Below are 22,428 nucleotides of genomic sequence, written 5' to 3'. Positions count from 1 at the left end.
AACAAATTACAACAGATTATATATTGATTATTATATGACTTGAAACACCACGGCACTGGAAGTTTTATGTGACCTTGAACAGATTAGTTCACATGGTAGCGGCCGATGAATCACTCCCAAACATTTGTGGCGTTTACTATACTAAATTTATGGCTAATACGAGGACAATTTATTATTTAAATAGTATGTAATATAGCTATTAATTACAGAATGTTCAGTCATAGTTCAACGCCACGTCATATATTGTCGAACTCTCTCAGTCACTTGCCAATCAGATGAAAGAGATTGGTGACGTCGTTACGGCATTTCGTAAATTACTGCGTATTCTTTTTAGTAATTAGGTTTGTTCTCACAGCTGTAAGAAACATATTTCCAACAGATAGTCATGCGCAATAGGGTAAAACGCGTTCGCACAGAAATTTTTGATTAGTTTCCAACCAACAGTACGCTGTTCACACAGAAAATTCTGATTGTTAGCTGACAGTCAGACCTGTTCGCGGACACTTTAGTCCGGCGCATGCGTATTACCACCCGACGTCATTACTTGGTAAACTTAACCTAAAAAACGTGTGTTGTTTTTGTTTGTTTAGTGTTTTTTCTTTCTTCAAAAAATGAAGAAAAGAAATGAGCGATTTTGAATCTTCCGAAGAATCTGAGGCATCCGAATTTTCAGATACAGACACAGACCTAGAAGAGCTGATGGAGGAACGGGTAAGGCCGTAGGACTTAAAATTAGTGGTATTAGATCAAAAAAGAAGAGTAGGGGATTCGCTGTTCGCACAGACAGTTTGAAATCGATCAGAAACTGCATTATTTGAGACCTGCGCATTAACAGCGGTTTGGAAGAAGTCACAAACATGTTGGGAACACGCTGTGAGCCTAAACCTATTGTCATTGTCATTTGATTTCGGGTTATAATTTTATTAACGGACATCGGTCAATGTCAAAATTTCCATTTAGTAATAATTGTCATTTCATTTGGGATTATCATTTTATTGACGGACATCGATCAATGTCAAAATTAAAATTTGATTGTTGCTGTATAATAGTAGTAGTAGTATTTTAGTTTAACGGCCTGAGCTGCCAGGGCTATTCGGCCATGTAACATCCAATTCTGTACTTTTGTATTTAGATTATTAACAACCAGGGTAACAAAATTCTTCTTCTTCGTCTTGTTTTATGATGGATCTACTACAAGGCAATCGCCAGCTCAATTTGAGAGTGACCAAGATGTTGACTGGCTCTAAACTATATCCAGGCCACTGATTCTTATCTGATTAAATGTATAGTGGATAAATTTAATATAACTAACTTCTATGAAGGTAACCTGTGACTGTAAAATGTTATTAATAAAATTCTCTTTTTTATTGTAAAAATGCCCCAATGATTTAACCAAAATGACCAAGACCTCATTGCTAAGCTTATAAATGATTTTTCTCGAGAAAGAGCCGCTGCGCTGGTAGAACACTCTTGCCCGTAGACGCCGTATATGAAGTAAGTTCGAATACGAAGTAAGTTCGCAAAGGTGTAATATTTCTATGTAAAATACAAACTGATAGCGTTTTTAAATAATATAACGAGTTACTGATGCTTTAGAAATAGGAATTTCAACAGTCCAAAGGACAATAATATAGTAACGTACTTAAAATATTCCAAACAATACAAATTGATCTCAGACACACCCTAATACTCATATTTGACAAATAATGATGACGTAACGGTGAACTATGGCTGAACAGTCTATTTTTTTTATTAGGAAGTACTGAAAAATAAGATGAGTTTATAGAAATCTTTTTAAACTTATATCTGATTAATCTAATTTGTTTTTAAATAAGCGTTTTAAATTGTATTATTTCAACTTATGATAGTATGGCAATTGTCCAGAAAAAATACTTAAAATAATTGAAATCAACCACTCGCATTTAGACAAAGGAACACCTAGGTCTCATAAACTCTACCCAACTGAATTTTAAATATAAAATTAAATAAATTAGTTTCAATCGCTTGTTAAAATTAAATAAGTCTTGTCTGTTTCAAATATTGAATTAGTAGAGAATAAACAAATTTATACTGAGCAATAGTCTGTATCATGAAGGCCCTCTGTTGTCGCAGTAGACTCACGACTCCGGGAATGCACACTTCCTAAAGAAAATAAATGTTTTTTATCATATATGGAAAAAATATGGAGATATACAGGGTTCTGCATCAAGGAACTTTTATTTCAGTTCGGACTTTTCGTTTTCGGACTTGCGCAGGGAGTCCCATTTTAGTTGAACTCATACGGTATATCCGTTATTAGTGAAGATAGAAGGATGCAGTTTGCACAAACCTGTCCCACTTTTTTGTTAAACTGAGCTCAGAGACGAAGAGGGCTATGAAAATTTTGTTTACGTCATCTTCAGTAGGACAAAAAAATGGGACAGGTTTGTGCAAACCGCACCCTTCTATCTTCAGTAATAACAGAGACACGGTATGATTTCAACCAAACTGGGACACCCTGTACAGGGTGTCTCCAAAAAGTGTGAGTGGGTGAATTAGACTAGATTTTTTTAATGGAACACCTTGTACATTATCTTTTCTTTAAAATGTTTTATTTTTAATTAAATTTAAAGTTCCGTCCCGATCCCGATGATAGTCAAATATTTACTTAGCGGTCATATGTTCAGTTAAATGTCTTGAATATGCTAATAGTTTTTAAAAAAAATAAGTTGTTATTATTACAATTAGTTGTCAAAATTAGACAAAAAAGGATGCAAAGTAAGAATTAGGTACACACATTTATAGATATGGCATCATAAAATTCATATTTGTACATTGCTGCAAACTTATTTGCACAATACTAAATAAATGTCAAAATATATTTTTTATAACCTACTTATCGAATTGTATGGTTAGATATTGCCCCTATGTTGTTACAACAAAATTTAACTTTTCATAAAAAAACATTAATTTGTTCGAAACATTAAACTAAAAATATGAGCACCAGATAAATATTTGAATGGCAAACAGGTTCCTATCACTATCACGACAGTCGGCTGCTACTCGTTAAACATTATGAAAAAAAATTGTTTCATCTAGTTGGCTGAAAATTGGTACATTTATGTAAAATTAAAAAAGAATTAACTTTTTCAAATAATTTTTTTCGAAATTTACCGACATATTATTTATTTTATTTTTCAAAAAAACCGTTTTTAGCCATTTATTACTTTAAATGTCAAATTTGACAGATACCCGATGGCTAACCAATAAAAATATATATAGTGCCTCTCGGAAGTGGCTCACCCCTATAACTTTTTATTTTTTCAGATAAAAAACTAGATTTGGTATGTTAGTATAGGACATACATTACATATTCAATTGTTTTTGGTTACTTCCTGTTTCACCGGAAATTACTACAACTTTTGATTTTTAAATGACACCCTCGGTATATTTCTACTAATAGAAAAAGATACTCTGAATACTATGACATATCATATCATATGTCAACTTTTAACATTTTCGTTTAAAAACAAATCGTATTTTAAATTTCCAATCTAGAGTGCCATGGCTGTGTTAAAAACACTAAGTTTTATTATTAATTTAAATTATTTTTCGTGTCTTGTCCTGGGGCGCTATTCTGTACACGGCATCGACAATCGTCGGTATCGGTAAGTTAAGACAGCTCGCGATACGTGTTTGTATATAGTAAAAATGTGTTAATTGTTGTTGTCATAGTTATCGATCGGCCCTATGACAGATATCGTAAATTTGTACCACGAGGATCGGTATCTCTACCGTGTCCTTGTCATTGCCCGTGTCCTTGTCATCTCTACCGTCCCCACGGTAGAGATACCGATAGTCGTCGATACAAATTTGCTATATGTCCTATTAATGACTGCTAAAACTATGACAACAACAATTAACACGACCGACGCTCATTGGCCGTACCTACCGATAGCTGTCGGTAACTTACCGATACCCAAGGTTATTAAAAGGTAAGGTTGTCACGTAACTCGATCCGCCATTATTAATGATACCGCTCATAGATAAAGAGATAAAAACTGCCCACAGTCCGACAGTGCATTTCCGAATCGATATTCATTGTGTACTTTATTGTTTATAGTGTATGGCGTCAATAGTTTTCAGTTGTTTGATGTGTGTTTTCTTTATTGTATTGTCCATTTATCTCTCTTTGTCGGTTGCATTTTCTTCAATCTATGATTTTATACGTTCTATCTACGTCAGAGGGATGCTATTCCGCTTCGCTCCTATTGGTCCAAAAGTTACGAGACAACCTTATCTTTTAATAACCTTCACCGATAACGACGATTCTACAGAATAGCGCCCCTGACCGGTTGAAAGATGCCCAAATCGTATTTTTAATCATATCTCAATTTTTTGAAATAGAATAAGGGTGGCTCATTAGCATATATTTGGAAAAAGTATTTTTTTACAAATAATTTGGTACCACACACTTGGTATTTCGAGTCAATTGTCGTTATGAACATTTCAAATAAGTTCAAGTTATTACAATATCAAATAAACCATATACGAATATGTCAAAAGTTGACATATGATATGTCATTCTATTCAGAGTGCCATTTTCCATAGAATAAAGTAGAAATATACCGAGGGAGCCATTTAAAAATCAAAAGTTGTAGTCATTTCCGGTGAAACAGGAAGTGACCAAAAACAATTAAAGACGGCAATTAATTCTAATTTCTGTCATATATTAATATACCCAATCCCTTTTTTTTTCTATAAAAAATAAAAAAATTATAGGGGTGAGCTACTTTTGAGACGCACCCGGTAGAGTAAATTTTTCTTATGTCATTTTTATTCTAAATCAAACAAAAACTATCGCCTGAGTCAAATTTCACCCAGTCAAATTTCAAAAAAAGTTCCATATGATGCGGACTTTATCAGTGACGCTGTATATTAAACTTTAAAATAAATGAAAATTTTCAAGTGTCCTTTTTTAGTGCCGGTCTATATAATTTAACGACACTAGATTAATAAATATTAGTATTTACCTGGTTGTGATCTATGGTATACAGCAATATGTCGTTGAGTATGGTCAGACCCGTCCTACCCACTCCGGCAGTACAGTGCACTAATATGGGCGGATTCCTGTTGTGGCCCGGCGGTATTTCGCCCATCGAGTGCTGGTGCACGCTCTGCATCTCCTCGAGAAAGCCCAGGAAGTGAGAGGCGGAGTGGGGGCAGCCCTGTTCGCCCCATTCCGAGTAGTGTAGGTGCCAAATGGTGCGGTAGCGCCTCGAAGCTACGTGGCACAGACGAATCTTGCTCGTCACGCAGTAGCCGGTCTTCTGGGAGAACTCCCACCACACTTGGAAATCCTAAACAAGATTACAATCAGTGGAGGCGCGTGGTCCAATACTATAGGGGTGCATGACTTTATCACGGATTAAATCCGGCGTTTATTTACGTAGTTCATATAATAAGGGCATTCGCAATTAATTCTAGGGATATTTGTGTTTTTAAACACATGTTGAAAATGTCACTTGTCAGGTTTATTTTTATAAGTCATAGATAAAGGAAATAAATTTAGATTGGAATGCCCGTCAAAATTTTGGGTCGCGACCGTTGTACGCGATCTGGCGCTGCTATAGCGGTTGCTAAGAACAACTGCAAACAAAAACAGAAATCATTTTCTCTTGTCCATATCTCTTGTCAAAGTCAGAATCTTCAAAAATTATAAAATCTTTCAAAATATAAACCGCTCTCATTGAAAATATTCCGAAAAGTGTTTAAAGCGTCCATTTTCAAAGTAATTATTGCTATATTGTGAGTTTAATTTAAGCTTTATTTACTCAAACCCGTGATAATTGTGAAAAAGTGGCATTATAAACTTAAAAAGCTGTGCTGTGAACTGCAAAAACCATCGTAGATCGTGGTATAATGTCGGTTTCCAATGTTTCATAGGTATTTCATACATGTCCTTTTGTAAAATAAAGTTTCTTGTATGCAACACACTGTATTTTATTTATAAAATTAAAAGAAAATAATAATAAATTTGAATAAATAATATTTGGCGATATAATTCCGGAAAAAGCCGAACTGCTCCGAAATTTTCAAAAGCTTTGGGTCGCGACCGTTGCAAGAATAGCGCCAAATAGTGTTTACATTGTCCTTATGGACACTTTCCGATCTAAACTTGTTTCATTTATCTATGTTATAAGTATATTTTTGTGTAATTGATGAAGCTACTTGTTTTTACCGTACAAGACGATCTATTGCTGTATACTTATTAATAAAAACACAACAAAATAAAATACATAGGATAATTGGAACATGTGAAATATTTAAAAAGTAAAAAACGGCAAGGAGAATATCACAATTTTGTCCAATAAATGAGAATTAACGATGAAGAAAATTAGAAACTACCATAGAATGTCTACAAAGGATTTCGACTCTCAATGGTTTTGAAAATTTTCCAACAACATTATCAGTTTGCAGTCAAAACATTCAACTTCGTACTCCAAATTGAAAAAAAATGAAATTTGATTTTAAAAAAATAAGTATCTAATAATGATTATGCACAATTTTTTCATACGTTTTCAGTTTTATATTATTATAACCATAACATGCCTAGGAAACTCTTATGGAAGTGACAGGTTGTAGCCGATAGTCCAGTAGTAGACGCACGAGGGGGCGCAATTAGCAAAAAAAAATTTACAAAATTTAAAATTGTACCTGTTTTTACCTGGCTTTTACCGTCAAATGTAAAATTTAACCTGTCAACACTTGTCAATTTATATTTTATTTTGCCCGTTATCCGTAGATCGTGTTTTAAATTTGTTTTTGGTTTTTATACGGCTCTGTTCTTGTGTTTTTTCATATTTTTTAACTGGAGACAATGGTTTTTAAGTGTTGTGTTACTGGCTGTAAGAATTACCAAAAAGATACCCACATGCATATGTTTCCGAAGGATCAAATAGTAAGTGTTAATATGTGTTACATAGTATAAACAAAGATAGTTTCCCTTCCTTTAAGATTATTAATTAATAATTGTAAAATAGGTTGCCCTAATTGTTATAGATCTAGATAGATTTTACTATTATAATGTTTTGTATTGTTTTTGTTATTATATTCAGTTCAATAAAGATGGTTTCTTATAGTTTTTTTTGTGTTTTTGATATATCCCTTTTGTCATTTTAACTTTAATCCATTTATTCGAGTAAATTGGTTCTTTCTTGAATCAATTTACTTGAATAAATGGAAAAATCCGAAAAAAATAGAAACCATCCATTTTAAATTTATATTTTATTTCGTTACTAGATCCACCAGATGGCGCCACCGCTCGGTCCGGACAAAATGTATTAAGTTTCCTATCTATTTTATATTATATAGTATCTTATCTATGAACCAAAATTAAATCCGTGTCAATATTTAAATTTTACTTACTCAAACCCGTGATAATTGTGAAAAGGTGGCTTTAAAAACTTAACAAGCTGTGTGAACTGTGAACTGCAAAAACCATCGTGGCATAACGTTGGTTTTTCCAATTTTACGTAGGTATTTCATACATGTCCTTATATAAATTAAAGTTGCTTATTAGCAACACACTGTATTTTATTTATAAAATTAAATAAAACTAGTAATAAATTAGGATAAATAATATTTGGCGACACAATTCCGGAAAAAGCCGTTGTAAGAATAGCGCCAAATAGTATTTACATTGTTCTGATGGGCACTTTCCAAGCTAAACTTGTTTCATTGATCTATTGGACAAACTGTAGACAAGTTTCGCTGTATACTGTTTATTAAGATGCGTAGATAATATTTACCGGATTGATGTCAATACATCGATCGTCGGCATCAGGTAGATAATTCATATCTTCGGACGGATCAGTCAGTTGCACCATTAAGTATACTTCAGCCTCCCAGACGCATTGCCAAAAATAAGGTAGTGTGTTTTTCGTTGGCCCCTGAGCAGCGATGTAAAATCTTTGTTTACTGCCCACTGTAGCCTGCAAATTTCAAAACCGTAAAAACTTTAAAAATTTAGATTTCAAGGTAGAAAAAATAATTTAAGATTTAAATTACAAATACAGTTATTCAATAAATTTATAATTTAAAAAAAATGCTTTTCTTTACATATCTATATTAGAAACTATTACTTTACCGTAATATGAGAGGCGTTGATATAACCTAAACGGTTACTTTTGGACGGAGTTAATCTTAATCTGTTATCTTCATAAGGCAGCACATCTTTAAACCTATTGAAAGCTGCGTTTTCAGGTAATAAGGCGGTGGTAAAATCGGCGTTCGCTTTCTTTTTGGGAATCGTATCGAATTCGAAGAATATCTGGCTGTCGGCTAGCTTGTTTTCCAGCAACTGGCACTAAAATTATACAAAAAATGCAAAAAAAAAACATTATAATTACCCTTAGTAATAGCCCTTAGTGAGAGGGGAACGTACGCGAACATTTAGTTCAAGATCATTGTGCGGGAACGTTCCCTTATAATGAGCACAAATAAGCATGTATAGTCCGTAAAACGAATAACTTTGAATTTGACAGTTCCCGCGGGTTTTTCTAGTGTTAATTTTATTAGGTTAGCAACTTGCGGCCATGCTGACACAATGCCGTCTCTAATAGAACAGCCTCAGAGCGAGATTTATGACGTCACGCTAGTTAGATACTACGGATTAATAAATATGTTGTAGAATACATGGAAAACATAATTATTCCTCGTATTATTGGTTTGTATTTTAAAAATGAAATAGTTTTTATACATAATATAGAGTTAATAAATACAATATATATACCTATTTATAGTAATAAATACTTTGGCAAAATAAACTATGAACCATACAAATGCAGCAAATGTTTTAAAAATATGGCTGAAATCGTACTCCATAGTCAGTGTAGAAAGTTTTGTGTTAAGAATAATAATTTAAAAAAATATGTGGTCATCTTTTGACAAGTTTATATTAGTTTATTAATTGCAGTAAACATTATAATATATAAATAAATGTTGTGAATGCAAATAATAATACATCACTATTAGTAGATATTGAATGTTTTTTGTTAAATTAGATCGATTTTCAAACCCCAAAATTTAAAATATATTTTACATGTTACGCATTATCTTATGTACCACATTATTTGTAAAACATTTGCTGCATTTGTATGGTTCATAATTTATTTGCCAAAGTATTTATTACTATAAATAGGTATATATTATCTTCTTAATCTAAGTATATTATATTGTATTTATTAACTGTATATTATGTATATTTCATGTAAACTATATCATTTTAAAATACAAACCATTTATACGAGGAATATTATGTTTTCCATAACTAATACAACATATTTAATAATCCGTAGTATCAAACAACACTGACGTCATAAATCACTCGTTCTATTCGATAGGCGGCGGCATTGGTCTAATATTTAGAAGTGTCAAAAGCTGATGACATTTTACTTTTGTCAATTATGACATTTCGTGTTGATTTTTGCAAGAAGAGGAAGAACTGTCACTTGTTTTATTATTTTCCTTTTCTATTTCATGAAAGTAAAAAGAGTTACCTATCTGATTCGTTCAGGCACTCAATTTAGAGAATATCAGTAACTTTTTTGACAGAGGGATTTTATATTTGACATGTTGGTAAAAAATAACGGTCAAAATTCAAAGTTATTCATTTTATAGACTATATAAGCACGAACTAGAACGTCTCCTATAAACATTTTCTACATTTTTAAAACGATTCTTTATTTTTGAGTCTAAGTAGCATAAAAATGTTATAAAAATAGTATTTTCTTTATAATATTTATAATACACGCGAAAAAGTCCGTTTTGTGTCGCCCAAATTAGAAAGTCGGGGATTTCCTGTATAATATACATCCTGTACGTATATATAATACATGATGCCCGAAAAATGCACGGCCAAATTTCACGTGATTCCTCATCAAAAAATATGAAACAACAAAATGTTACAACATTTAAAAAAATATTTTTTTTAAGAAGTTTTTTAATTTTAAAAAATATTTTTTTTTTGAATTTGCTATACTGTAGGTATTATAGCATTGAACATTAATGTGATTAATTGTAATTATGTTATCAAGTATTTTAATATGTTACTCTATTCTAGTTAATTGAAAAATGAAATTTAATTTTTTAGATATTTTTTATCTCCAAAACAGGTTCTAGATACGCATATTTATTTATTTTATTTATTTATTCTACAACACTCAATAGCTTACGCCAATTATAGAGTGGGTAACACAAAAAAAAACACAATACACCATATTTAAAATTAAACAGAAAATAATATCAATGAAAAAAATATCTAAACAAAGGTGACAATAAAAACTAAGATTGATGTACAAAACACAATTAAATTCATTAAACTGAGCTCATCATTCCGAAACCAAATTGCATATATTGATACATATGATACAAAAAAAAATTGTATTTTTAGTTGCCTTATATAAAAAAAAAATATTTATCTAAAAAAATGCCAAAAGTCAGTGGCGTACACTTTTTTAATAAATATTTTCGATAATGTGTCCTCTGGGGAACTGAAGTTAATAATCTTAATTTATTTGCCGTTTTAATTTGAAAAGCGCAGTATGTAGAGTACTGATAGTTACTCTGCAATATATACAAGGTGAGTCTTAAATAAGTGCAAATATTTTCAGAGGTGGTATATTTCGACCCCAGGAACACGTCTATGAGGTTTTTTTCGCTAAAAAAACATGTTGAAAATCGAGCATTTTCTGCAAAATAAAAACACTAAATCACCACAATACACCAAAACACTTTTACTTTTACACTGGACGCGCGTTTCGCTAACCATGTTAGCATCATCAGCAGATGATTATAAACTGAAGTTGTATAATTTTTCAATTCAAACTGAAGTTTTAATTAAGTGCAAATATTTTCAACAAGGTCAAAAATTTCGAACCAGGAACACGTCTATGAGGTTTTTCGCTAAAAAACAAAGGTTCCAACCCTCAACTGTAATTGAGCATTTTCTTTTAAATTTCCGTGTATATTTTTCGAAAACGTTTTAGAACTGCCTGTTCACCGCAAATTTTCGCAGGGTATAATTTCTTAATCAGGCCCTGCGCACTCTCCACGAAACGTCAAACCACGAAATTAGTACGACTTCAAGACACCGTGCGCTAGTGTCGCCTGGCGGGAGAAAGCGACAGCCAATAAGAATTTTTCTGTTTTATGATTGGTACCTGGTCAAAAGAGGGGCGACCGGCTGAATTTTAAAAATCTTCAGTCTATCCCCGTCGTCCTTTGGGCTTGTTCGTGCTTTGATCTAAATTTTTGTAATTGTTACGAAGTGTTATTGTGTTGACTTTTTTAAAAATGGTGTTATATTGCTGTGTGTTGGGCTGTAAATCCCCTAGTAGATCGTCGATTTTGCATAGTATGCCAATAGATAAAGAGGTAAGTGTATTTATGTTTTTGACCCGTTTAAAAATTCGTATATGTAGTATTTTTTAGGGTTATGCAAGTCCAGGAGATCCTCTAAAAAACTTGCATTTGAAGTATTTTAAAAAAATAAAGTAAAACATAAAAGCCTTAAATAAAATTAAACAAGTCCCTTTATAAAGTTTAATGTTTTTATTGCTTTTGTTGATAAATATTGTTTATATTATAATGTAAAATGAAAAATCGCTTTTTATTCAAAATCTGAGCCAGATAGGTATAGGAAACCCTAATATAGCTTGAAAGAGTATTTAAATCTGCTTCGACTTATTTAAAAATATACATAGTGTTGCATTTGAGATAACGAAGTTTTTATGTAAAATAAATATGTAAAATAGACCAGCAATTTTTTTATGCCCCTGTATACATTTAAGGAAAGAATAACATTTTTCTGTAAAGTTTATTTCTCTACCTTTAAACTCAGCACAAGAATTAATTCTGAAAAGTAATGTACAGGGTGTTAATAATATATTCTATTGTAGCGTGCAAATTTAAATATCTTCAAATATCTCAAAAACCACAGATTTTAAACATATTTAACCCTTATAATAAATACCTTTTTTGGGGCCCAAGAATCCAAAAATGAAATAAAATACCGGGTGTTCCATAAGAAAAAATATAACTTTGGTACGGATCTTAGTTCTGAAACACCTTGTACATTTCAAAATAATTTTAAATTGTGCACATTACCTACCCACATATACCCATAAAATATTTTGTTTCTACATCTTTCCGTTTTCGTATAATCAACCGAGGCGAATGAGGTGCGCCACCCTGTATACATGTTGCTTTTTTTCTAAACGTGAAAGAATTAATACTGTTTTTTTTTAGTTTTCTGTAAAATAAAAGTTATATTTTACAGAAAACTAACAAAAAAAAACAGTATTAATTCTTTCACGTTTGGTAAAAAAGCAATAATGCAATTCAATTTTAAATTCCCAGCACCTGGCGGGAAAAATTAAGATTTAGTATGTCTTCAACTCACCGAGCGCTGTAAAACGCGTTCTCGATAAATGACGAGAGTTGCCAATCTAAATGTTTGTGGTCTGTGTTCTTAATCTCAGATATTATCGTAGTTACGGGTTTACTCTATGGTTAAGGCAATAAAAGGGATGCAAATACAGAAAAAATCCGGCGGCTCTCATTTTTTTTTTAAAAAATAATTTTTTTTAATTTTCAAACTTAAGAATAAAATTTAAAAAAAAATGATTAATTTTGCAAGATATTTTCTATTATAAGTACTCGACATAATATATGCTCGTTCATTATCGTTCGTTCTCAGGAACGTCCCAAAAATAAATTCTCGAGCATTATACAATTCTAAATCACACATCTACACATTTTAAAAAATCATTTTAATACTGTATATAGTATCAACCATCTCTTATTCTTAAATATTAACTCACCATGGTTTCCTTACCGATCGACGGCGGCAGCGGATTGAACTTGGGCCCGCCCGTCGACCAGCGGTGCTTCGTCTCCGCCTGCCCCTTCTCCTGCTTCTTCTTCTCCCGCCCCAAGGTGGCGCTCTTCACCTTCTCCGCCGTCTTTCCCTTGCTCAGCAGCAGACCCCACCGCTTCTTCTTCACCTTGTTGCCGCTCTCGGCGCTCGAATTCATACTAGACCCCGTGTAGTTCGATATGACGGTGCTGCCGCTATTATCCAGAAACGAACTCTCCTCCTTACTGATATCAACGCGCGAACCCTGCGCAGCGCTCCTTAATTCATCCTCCCGTTGTTTAGAGGGGACGTTTTCTGGCATTGGTACTTCAAGCTGATGAGATCCGTTCGGAGTACTTTTAGCCTCGCTATGTTCTACGTTTACGTAAAAGTTCTCGTTCTTTGTGTTCAGTCGCATCTGGGATTGGATCGAATTAACCAAAGACCGATTGATGACTTGGCTGATTTCCGGCGCGGAATGAATGCTCTGCGTCCTGCTTCGAGTCTCGCCCTCGTTCTGCCACGTAAAGGGCACGTTTTCGTAGATGGGCTCAGAAGAATTCGCCACAACACTGTTCTGATTACGCGGTGCAACCACAAATCCCGCATTACCCAACTGATTATCCTGCAAGATTTGTTTCATATTCGCAGGCATACAGTAGATGACGTTACCATGCTCATCATACACCTTCTTGATATGCTTGGTAATGTTAGGGTTCTCTACGATGAGGGCTTGAGGCCGAAACACCGGCGCCAGGTTCTCGTAGGCGTCGTGCTGCGTGGGCAGGTAACTCTGAGACCTATGAACCGGATTCGTATTCTGACTGTAAGCTTGATTGTAGTGTTTAAGGTATACGTTGCCCCCCGATACCAAATCCGGACTGGATCCGCTCACCATGTTGTTAAACACATAGCTAGGCAGCTTTGCAGGGTGCGATATTCTGGCGAGATCCGGAGTCGAGTTAGAACCGATCTTGTTCACTGGATAAGGCGGCGGGTGCTTGTACAGATGAATCAAACCCAAATTATTCAGTTCCAGGTGTCTGTTCTGAGCGAAACCCGAGCCGTACAGCAAATTCTTCTGGTCTATATTATTATGAGTAACATCAGGGTATCTTAAATGTGTGGCGTAAGCGTCGGTTTGATGGATCTCCGGTTGGGAACTGTACAAAATAGGATGGGTGTTGCGCAGGGGTTCCGTGGTCAAGAGGGCTCCCGACGAATTTCGGTATTTTTGCTGAATGGCGGTCTCGTAGTCGGGCGCTGGGCGGTAGGATGGCAACAGACTGCGCATTCGGTCCACGTCGAATGATTTGTTTAGGTCTAAACAGGAAGTTGACTGTGCCCTTTGAGAAAGGTTCGGATTGGATGATGCCACTCTGTCGCACTGTTGAGACATAGTGGTCATGTCTTCGTAGCTGTCAATTTGTCTTAATTTCTCCTATGAACATAATTTTTGAGATTTGAATTGTCTCTGTTCCTTTTAAATAAGAAGTTTAAAATATACAGGGTGGCCCGAACTGAATTCCGGAAACTTCGGCAGCATATTCTTCAGATAAAAATAAGTAAAAAAGTTAAAATAAATGTATGTCCTAAAATGCTTAGTTTCAGGGTGTAGAAATTTAATTTTTATTTCGATTTCTTCCAAATAATATCTGAAGTAACTTCAATATTTGGACGAAAATTGGTGTCGTGGACGGAAATTTAATTTTGATGTCAATATGACTCCTATTTGTAGGGGGCGCCACCTACATGTATTTAAACCGTTTTGAAGAGTAATAACTTTTCGTCTGTACAGGCTGGCTCGAATTCGACGCTCATCATTGGGATTTCGGAAACCGTAAGAGATATACAGGATCGGTTAAATGGAGGCAAACTTGCGCAATTTGATGCTCAATAAAATCCGTCATGACGTCATCTCTTGTTCTTTTTAAGCAGTTTTATTGGTTTATTTCAAAAATGACAGATCGTATTTCAATATTATTGGTTTGACGGAACGATGAACGACAAACGGACGCCGATGCGTATGACTCGACTTAAGATTTTTGAGAGTTGTCAAACTCTTGCCAAATTATAGGTTAATATTTGTGTGAAATTATGCCAAATTGAAATGATAATAATTTTGCATTTTGGACTGTGTTATTATGTGTTTCGTGTTTTTTAAAATTAAGTGCGGGAAAATTAAGTGTTAACCCAGACCATAGTTTACAGTTAACATTCAGTGCCCAGAGACAATTTGCCAGAGATTATGGCAAGAGAGTTGTATTAGCCACAAATAACGTTCGAATACCATCTCTTATATGGTACCAAAAACTGGAGTATGTGTAAAATAGCAGCACACGATAGGTAAATAATAAATTTTAGTACCGCAGAGAGATAATGTCAAAAGATACTGGTTTACAAAAATTAAAATTAAAGTTAATTAACCAACTTTTAAGGTATAAAATTCAGTAAGTGTTATTATTAATAAAATGTTTTGGTTTATTTATGTTGTGTTTTATTTATTCCTTTGCAATATTTTTGTTATTTTTACAAAAGTTATATTGATAAATGTAACAATAAATGCAGGAAGTTGCTTGAGCTTGAAACACGACTTGAAAGCAGGAAATCTTTTTTATATCTTTTTTTGGTATGTGGTGTGGGGTGTTTTTTTTGAAATACACCCTTACTTGTTTTGTATTAACACATACTGTAATTGTGTACCGTAATTGTGGTACTCTTCAAACCAGTTAAAAATATGTAGGTGGCGCCCTCTACAAGTAGGAGTCATATTGACATCAAAATCATATTTCTCACTTCAAAAAATTTCCAGACACCAATTTTCATGCAAATATTGATGTTACTTCAGAAATTATCTGGAAAGAATCGAAATAAAAATAAAACTTCTATACCCTGTATCTCCATACATTTATACGAACTTTTTTCTTATTTTTATCTGCAGAATATGCTGCCGAAGTTTCCGGAATACAGTTCGGACCGTCCTGTATAATATAAAATTTTCTATATAAAAAACCAGCTGTTGGTAAAAATCAAAGAATGAAATCGAAATTATATTACCATAGAAACGTCTTTTTATTTTTAGAAAAAATTCAACCATATTTTCATGTTTTTTCTAATTTTCTCTAAAACGGTGTGGAAATTTTGAAAAGTGTAAATGGGATTAACCATTTTAGAACAAGCAAAAACTTTTATGAAGAATGCATTTTTCTCAAAATGCCAATAATAAAAAAAGTTTTTCCTCTTGTAAAGACAATCTGGGGACATACTGTATATAGGAATCATTTTTTAGAGCTTTATAGAACAGGTTTTTATAACTTTTACAGATACTTTTCGATTTATTATAAGTTTATAGACAAGTTGATTTTTTTTATTAAAATCCATGATTAAAAATGAAGATGTTAAAGAATAAAATTATTAGGAATAATAATTAGATTACCTCAACAGATTGAAATGGAGATTTATTATTAGAGTTTCCATCCTCATTATTCATTTCATATTGCCTGTAAAAGATATGTTGCAAAACACAAAATCTCCAGGCATTTTTAGCAGTATCCGTATCTGTGAATACAAACTCTGCCTTCTCTGCTCCACCCACAGTTTCAATTGCAAACTCCTTTTTGTGATTTATCACATTACTAATGTCAGACCATCTAAAAATCAAGAAATACAAGTTAAAACAATGTTCTATCCAGAGAGTCACTGTAAACTAAAATACATTATCTCTAATAGGGAGATAACCATGAAATTTGAAACCTAATGATATCAATAACAATAACATTAGTAAAATATAAACTATTAATTACAATATCCTGTTTTATTTTGACCACACTAAAATAAAATTATTTGATATGTTTACTTTTTTTTTTAAAAAGTCATATTTTTCTATTAATTTGTTAGTATACCTGAGCTAAAATAACTGAGAAAAAACTACATTCCCCGATAATTCATAATACCACTGACCCAAAATATTTTGGTCCCCTCTCTGGATAAGCAACCGATACACCTGTTAATCCAATGGCTATAACTACTTCTCCTCCCTCTTTATTTTTAACTGTATATTCCTCTTGCCCATAGCCTTCCAGCTTTTGACACAAACATATGTAATATTCTTCGGCTGTACCTTGTGGTAAGTTCTGTAGAGCAGCATGCTGCCTACTGGCAGCTTCTGTTAGAGACTCCAATAAACCAGGATCAATAAATCTCTGTAATTAATGATTATTTATACATAAGACTATTGATTTCTTACTTTCATACAAAATTACCTTTGGGAATAACTGAAAATCCTTCAAGTAAAGGGCTGTGTGCCTTTCAGCATCAAAATTTCCAAATTCAGCCTGCATTGAATAACTCGCCAGTTCGATAGCTTGCTGTGGTGTGCATAACACTTTTCCTTCAATAACATCTTGTTTCAATTGCAAGAAGTAATGATATCTAAAATAATTATTGTTTGTTATTTTTGAATTCATAATAGAAGATAAACATAGCATAAATTTACGTAATTAACACACCTACCTAGTCACTTCGTCTGTAATAAGTCTCACACCTGATACAACATAATACATAACACGTAAATAAACTAGTAAAGATCTAGAATATTTATCAAGCTGTCTCTTAATAGGCCTATCCAATTCCAACCAGCTCGAGTTATTACTGCTGCTAATATATTGCAAGCCAAAAAATTTGGGCTGATTTAAGCTTAGTTTCTGACACACTACATCGAGACAATCTTGTCCAGTGCTCTCTGAAGAAAGCGTACATTCTATGTTTGTACCGTCTAGTATTTCGACGGATATAACAAACAAACTTTTGGAAACAACACTATATTGCCTGGATTTTTTTAATTTTAGTTTAAAAGGCATCTTCATTTATGTCACTACAAATAATAAATGTTATTAAAATGATTTATTAAGGTAATTTAATTAAAACGTATTTATTACTTTTTCAGATGTATACAAGCGTATTTAAAAACAACACTCACTCGACACACATATAGAAAATCTATAAAAAAATCAAAATATTTAAAAAAAATTCTGGAACGGTGCCAAATGAATTTTAACACTTGACATAAAATTGACACCTGTCGAATTCCAATTGTGTTTAAACAATTTTGTACAGGTGTCGCTTACTAGAAAAAGGTTTTTCTGTATAATAAGTTGCATAGTTTTGCGGGTATAAAAATCACATTAAAATATGCTTTGTTCTGCTTTGAATTTCTAGGTGCAGTTTAATTTGAATTTCTGTATTTATTCGTTTATTTTTGTCTCTACTATACTTTTATAAAATCCGTTAGTATATACTACAAAAATTAATATAAACTGATAACTATAATATAAAAGTTGATCTATTAATTTTAATAGCTGTAATTTTCATTTTCATTGTATTTGATTATTCTTTGTTATGGTATGTTCTTTAATAGAATGTTTTTAGCGCTTAATTTAATTAGAAAACTTAAAATTGAAACTGAAACTTTTTTGTCAAAGAAGTTCTAAAACATTACCAAGAATATTAAATAAAAAAAAATTAAACAACATATTATTCACATAAATTTATTTAAAATATATAATAAAAAGGATAAATTATTTATCCTCGGGCTTAGAGAAAACTAACGTGTAACCGCATTTTCCGCAGTAATGGCGATCTTCCATGGCAGCCATGAAAACACCAGCGCCACACTGTTCTCCAGGACACTCCCGCCTTAATCTGTGAATTTTACCGTTTTCGTCAACCTAGAAAAGAAATTAATTAAATTACCTGCATAATTATAATTAAGGAAAGTCTTATGGCATAATGTTAACATCAGAAATGATTTCACATCATGGCTCTTCAAGAGTAGCAAATACTTAATACACATCATGAACAAGATTTTAAAAGTCCTGAATCTTAAAATACATCCAAGCAAGCTATGAAATTTGAAATTGAATATTCAAAAACAAAGAAAAAGCTTAAACAGTGGACTGCTATTTCATGGCTTTCTTGAATTATTCAATTAAAATTCTAGAAAACCATTTTGTTTAATAACTTACTTTATAAAATTTCAATACGGCTAATTTGACCTTCTTCTTCTTGTGTTTAATTTTCTTGGGAGTGGAGTAATTCTTCTTCTTACGCTTTTTGGCGCCGCCTCTCAAGCGGAGCACCAAATGGAGGGTGGATTCCTTTTGGATGTTGTAATCCGAAAGGGTGCGTCCATCTTCCAACTGTTTACCGGCAAAAATTAAACGCTGCTGATCAGGTGGGATGCCCTCCTTGTCTTGAATCTTGGCTTTTACATTTTCGATGGTGTCTGAAGGCTCGACCTCAAGGGTGATGGTCTTGCCTGTCAGAGTTTTTACAAAAATCTGCATCTTGAGTTATCTGTAAAAAAAACTACAAGAATTAAAATATTAGTAGTTAAAAAAATTGTGTTTCAATGTTGATATTCGAACTTCTTACTAACAGCTATTAAACTGAAGGATATCAAGGACATGTTTGAAAAAGTGTAGTTAGAAATGTTGAAAAAGATATAAATTAAAAATTAATAAATAATTTGATTACTTTCACAAATTGGTATTAAAATGATCGTCTGTATTATACAGGGTCCGGCAATAGTGCGTCGGGCATCTGTAGCTCCTAGAATAAAATAATTGAGAATTTTGTTTAAGTACAGACCTAAAGTATGTACTAGGATGTATTTCGGGAAAATATTTTAACATCTACAGGTTGGCTCAAAAAAGTGTGAGTGTATCGGGGTGATTTTTTTAAAATTGAACACTCTGTATATTATTGCATTTTTGGCTTCCTTTCTGATCACTTTATATAATTCTAGGATATTTTAAAGTATGTTTTGATAGTTTCAGAGATAATAATAAATAAAAAAGATATTTTTTTCAGCCTTTTTTAAAAAATACAAGAACTGTCCTGAAATAAAACTATATTAGGCATTTACTTTAGATGGTCCCTACTTACTTTGCTATAAATATCGTAATCTTAAATCATACAGGGTGTTCAAAATTCTACGCCAAACTTTCTAAAATATAAAATAATTTTTCTTCGTTTTTTTTTAAATGGAACAATATGTATATAATTTTTTTAATAGACGGAGAATTAAAAAATGAACATTTTTTGTATTTAGAGTATATCAAAATTTTTAACGGTTTCGCAGATATTTGCGGATTTATATTTCATATGGCAATTTCTACAGTAAACTTTAATCAAAGCCACCTAATGATTTTTTTCTCGTATTTTACTATTGGAAGCGCCATATGATAAAATACTGCGTGTATCTGCGAAACCATTAAAATTTTGATTACTCTAAATACAAAAAATGTTCATCTTTTAATTCTCCATCTGTTAAAAAAATAATATACAGGGTGTTCCATTTAAAAAAAACGAAGAAAAATTAATTTATATTTTAGAAAGTTTGGTGTAGAATTTTGAACGCCCTGTATGACTTAAGATTATGATATTTAGAGCAAAGTAAGTACAGATCATCTAAAGTAAATGCCTAATATAGTTTTGATTTCAAGACAGTTCTTGTATTTTTAATGGTTTTTTTAAAAAAGGCTGAAAAAAATATTTTTTTATTTATTTATTATTATCTCTGAAACAATCGAAACATATTTAAAAATATTTCAGGATGATGGAAAGTGATCTGAAAGGAAACCAAAAATGCAATAATATACAGGGTGTTCTATTTAAAAAATACCATCCCGATCCATTCACACTTTTTTGAGCCACCCTGTATAGGTTAAAATATTTTCCTGAAATACATCTTAGTGCATACTTTAGATTTGCACTTAAACAAAATTTACAATTTTTTTACTCTAGGAACTATAGAAGCCCGATATAAACTAATTAATAAAAATAATTTCGTTCAGTTTCACAAAATTTGTATTAAAATATCAATATTTTTGATAAACATGTGGAATGCTCACAAATACGTCGCGCTTCACTATATATTTCTAAGCCATAAGCTGTCCTTAGTACATTTCGTCTCGTGCTAGCTTGTGTCACAGCCTTGAATTTTTACTCCCAGCGCGCGTAAAGAAATTTTACTGTAATAAAAAAAAAGGAATGAAGAGACAAAAACAGAAATATCAAAAGAAAGGTTTATATTAAAACAAAGGTAGGTATTATAAGTTACAGGATTAAAACTAAACTAAAAGTACAGCATTAATACAACCATCATTCTCTGGATTATTTGTCACTTGGGCATATTTGCCCCAAACTACTTTTCCAGCCTGTGTAACCAAACCCAATTCAGAAATGTTGACTTCTATAACGGTACCCTTTGTAATGACACCCAAACTAGTAAACATGGGTGAACTTGGGTTCTTCTTAACACCAATTATGGGAAGATGGAATGTGGCTTTTAGTTCTGGATGTGTTACATGAGCCTTCTTAAACCTCAATGCCATGGGACGAATAAACCTCTCAAACTTTGGAGGTTTTCTAGTGAAACCTTCTCCGACAAATGTTACTTTTGTTACCATTCGTTTCCAAGCTTTCCTTTTGGTTTTACCACTTTTAACAACCCTTAGAACTTCAGCATCGGCTTGAGCTCGAACTTTTGGTATAGGTACATCCCATTTACCTGCCTTTTCTTTACGCTTTTGCTTTATCATGTTAGATAAAACTTTTGCTTTAGATTGTACATCACGATCAAGCAAATAGACTGGTAACGCTCCTTCCTGTACTTTCTCTGTGACTTTTTTAGTTTTCTTCTCTTCGTGTGCTTTAATTTTCTTTTTCATCTGTATTTTCTCATTCCTCCTTTCTTTGTTGAATATCTTAGCTTTGATACCGCGAAGACTACGAGCCGTTTGAGCCCGTTTGTGGGGCTCACGAGCCTCCCTTTTCCGCTTTCTTTCTTCATAGTCGAGTCGTCTTCCATGAAGTTTGCGATGACGCTCGATGTATTCGTTTTGTGGCATTTTTGAGATTTATTTGCTGCAAAGAAACAGAATAGGATTAACGCTAAGTCATATTCAAATTATCGTGCTCTTTGAATATGACTATAGCCAAAATAATACTAATAAATGATTTTAAAAGGTACTTACTTACCTGTTTATTGAAACTGGATAAATAACCTCAAAATTCGACTAACACAGTCATATTCAGAGAAGCCACAAAACATTAATAAACCGATTAAAAGGTAAATAACTCAAACTTATAAATTAATTTTAAAAGACATACATTGAAATCTCAAAAATTAGGATTGCTTTAAATACAGCATGGCCATGTGGCCGAGCTTACACAAAGATTATTTTTAAGTTTAACCATATTTCCTAAGCTTTAAAAGTAATTTTTTAAATATAATTACAAATGCCCTTACTTCAGTGATGAAAAAATAATTTTGTTGGATGTATTAGCAGAAAAAAACAAGTAAAATTGAAAACAAAATTGCTCACCTCTTATGCCACCATCACGTTTCACCAAAAAGGACTTGTCTTATCTAGGGTATTTCGTGTTTCAAAAGTCAATGTCATTGGTATGACTGGCATCTAAAAATTTGAATTTCAGAATTTCCATTCCATTTTTTGACGATTGTT

General features: G+C 32.6%; 3 protein-coding genes across 4 annotated transcripts; all 3 read right to left on the bottom strand.

Annotated features, from left to right (window-relative positions):
• Positions 1-726: 726 nt before the first annotated feature.
• LOC115887155 (tyrosine-protein phosphatase non-receptor type 14) lies at positions 727-17,956 on the bottom strand. Its single transcript, XM_030906501.1, has 10 exons — positions 17,836-17,956; positions 17,411-17,771; positions 17,161-17,329; positions 16,859-17,100; positions 16,335-16,548; positions 12,864-14,339; positions 8,129-8,347; positions 7,791-7,973; positions 5,013-5,339; positions 727-2,142 (listed from the first exon to the last, which is right to left on the bottom strand). Exons 2-10 carry the CDS (start codon positions 17,761-17,763, stop codon positions 2,014-2,016), a joined length of 3,312 nt encoding a protein of 1,103 aa, XP_030762361.1. The 5' UTR covers positions 17,764-17,771; positions 17,836-17,956; the 3' UTR covers positions 727-2,013.
• A 472-nt stretch (positions 17,957-18,428) lies between these two features.
• Positions 18,429-22,379, bottom strand: LOC115887142 (ubiquitin-40S ribosomal protein S27a). 2 transcript variants are annotated; one of them, XM_030906484.1, is made up of 3 exons: positions 22,288-22,379; positions 18,922-19,252; positions 18,429-18,624 (listed from the first exon to the last, which is right to left on the bottom strand). In XM_030906484.1, the coding sequence occupies exons 2-3, from the start codon at positions 19,240-19,242 to the stop codon at positions 18,475-18,477; spliced, it is 471 nt and encodes a 156-aa protein (XP_030762344.1). In that variant the 5' UTR covers positions 19,243-19,252; positions 22,288-22,379; the 3' UTR covers positions 18,429-18,474. The 2 variants fall into 2 exon arrangements, with proteins under 2 accessions (XP_030762344.1, XP_030762353.1); XM_030906493.1 differs by having other exon boundaries at positions 18,922-19,263; positions 22,288-22,352.
• Positions 20,972-22,275, bottom strand: LOC115887132 (ribosome biogenesis protein NSA2 homolog). The gene is made up of 2 exons (XM_030906474.1): positions 21,941-22,275; positions 20,972-21,826 (listed from the first exon to the last, which is right to left on the bottom strand). Exon 2 carries the CDS (start codon positions 21,808-21,810, stop codon positions 21,031-21,033), a length of 780 nt encoding a protein of 259 aa, XP_030762334.1. The 5' UTR covers positions 21,811-21,826; positions 21,941-22,275; the 3' UTR covers positions 20,972-21,030.
• Positions 22,380-22,428: the final 49 nt, after the last annotated feature.

Source organism: Sitophilus oryzae, unplaced genomic scaffold, assembly GCF_002938485.1.
Source record: "Sitophilus oryzae breed Bouriz unplaced genomic scaffold, Soryzae_2.0 scaffold_1146_pilon_pilon, whole genome shotgun sequence".
Taxonomy (NCBI): domain Eukaryota; kingdom Metazoa; phylum Arthropoda; class Insecta; order Coleoptera; family Curculionidae; genus Sitophilus; species Sitophilus oryzae.
This window is presented reverse-complemented; position numbering and strand designations above follow the sequence as displayed.

What these genes read in the sequence shown, in the direction of transcription:
- LOC115887155 (XM_030906501.1), bottom strand. Translation starts at nt 17,763, where the DNA reads ATGAAGATGCCTTTTAAACTAAAATTAAAAAAATCCAGGCAATATAGT. An exon ending in AGGGGACCAAAATATTTTGG is followed by an intron (nt 16,549 to 16,858) that starts GTCAGTGGTATT and finishes CTTGATTTTTAG; the next exon opens with ATGGTCTGACATTAGTAATG. An exon ending in GATGTATTGACATCAATCCG is followed by an intron (nt 5,340 to 7,790) that starts GTAAATATTATC and finishes AATCTTGTTTAG; the next exon opens with GATTTCCAAGTGTGGTGGGA.
- LOC115887142 (XM_030906484.1), bottom strand. Translation starts at nt 19,242, where the DNA reads ATGCAGATTTTTGTAAAAACTCTGACAGGCAAGACCATCACCCTTGAG. An exon ending in CCGTATTGAAATTTTATAAA is followed by an intron (nt 18,625 to 18,921) that starts GTAAGTTATTAA and finishes TTTCTTTTCTAG; the next exon opens with GTTGACGAAAACGGTAAAAT.
- LOC115887132 (XM_030906474.1), bottom strand. Translation starts at nt 21,810, where the DNA reads ATGCCACAAAACGAATACATCGAGCGTCATCGCAAACTTCATGGAAGA.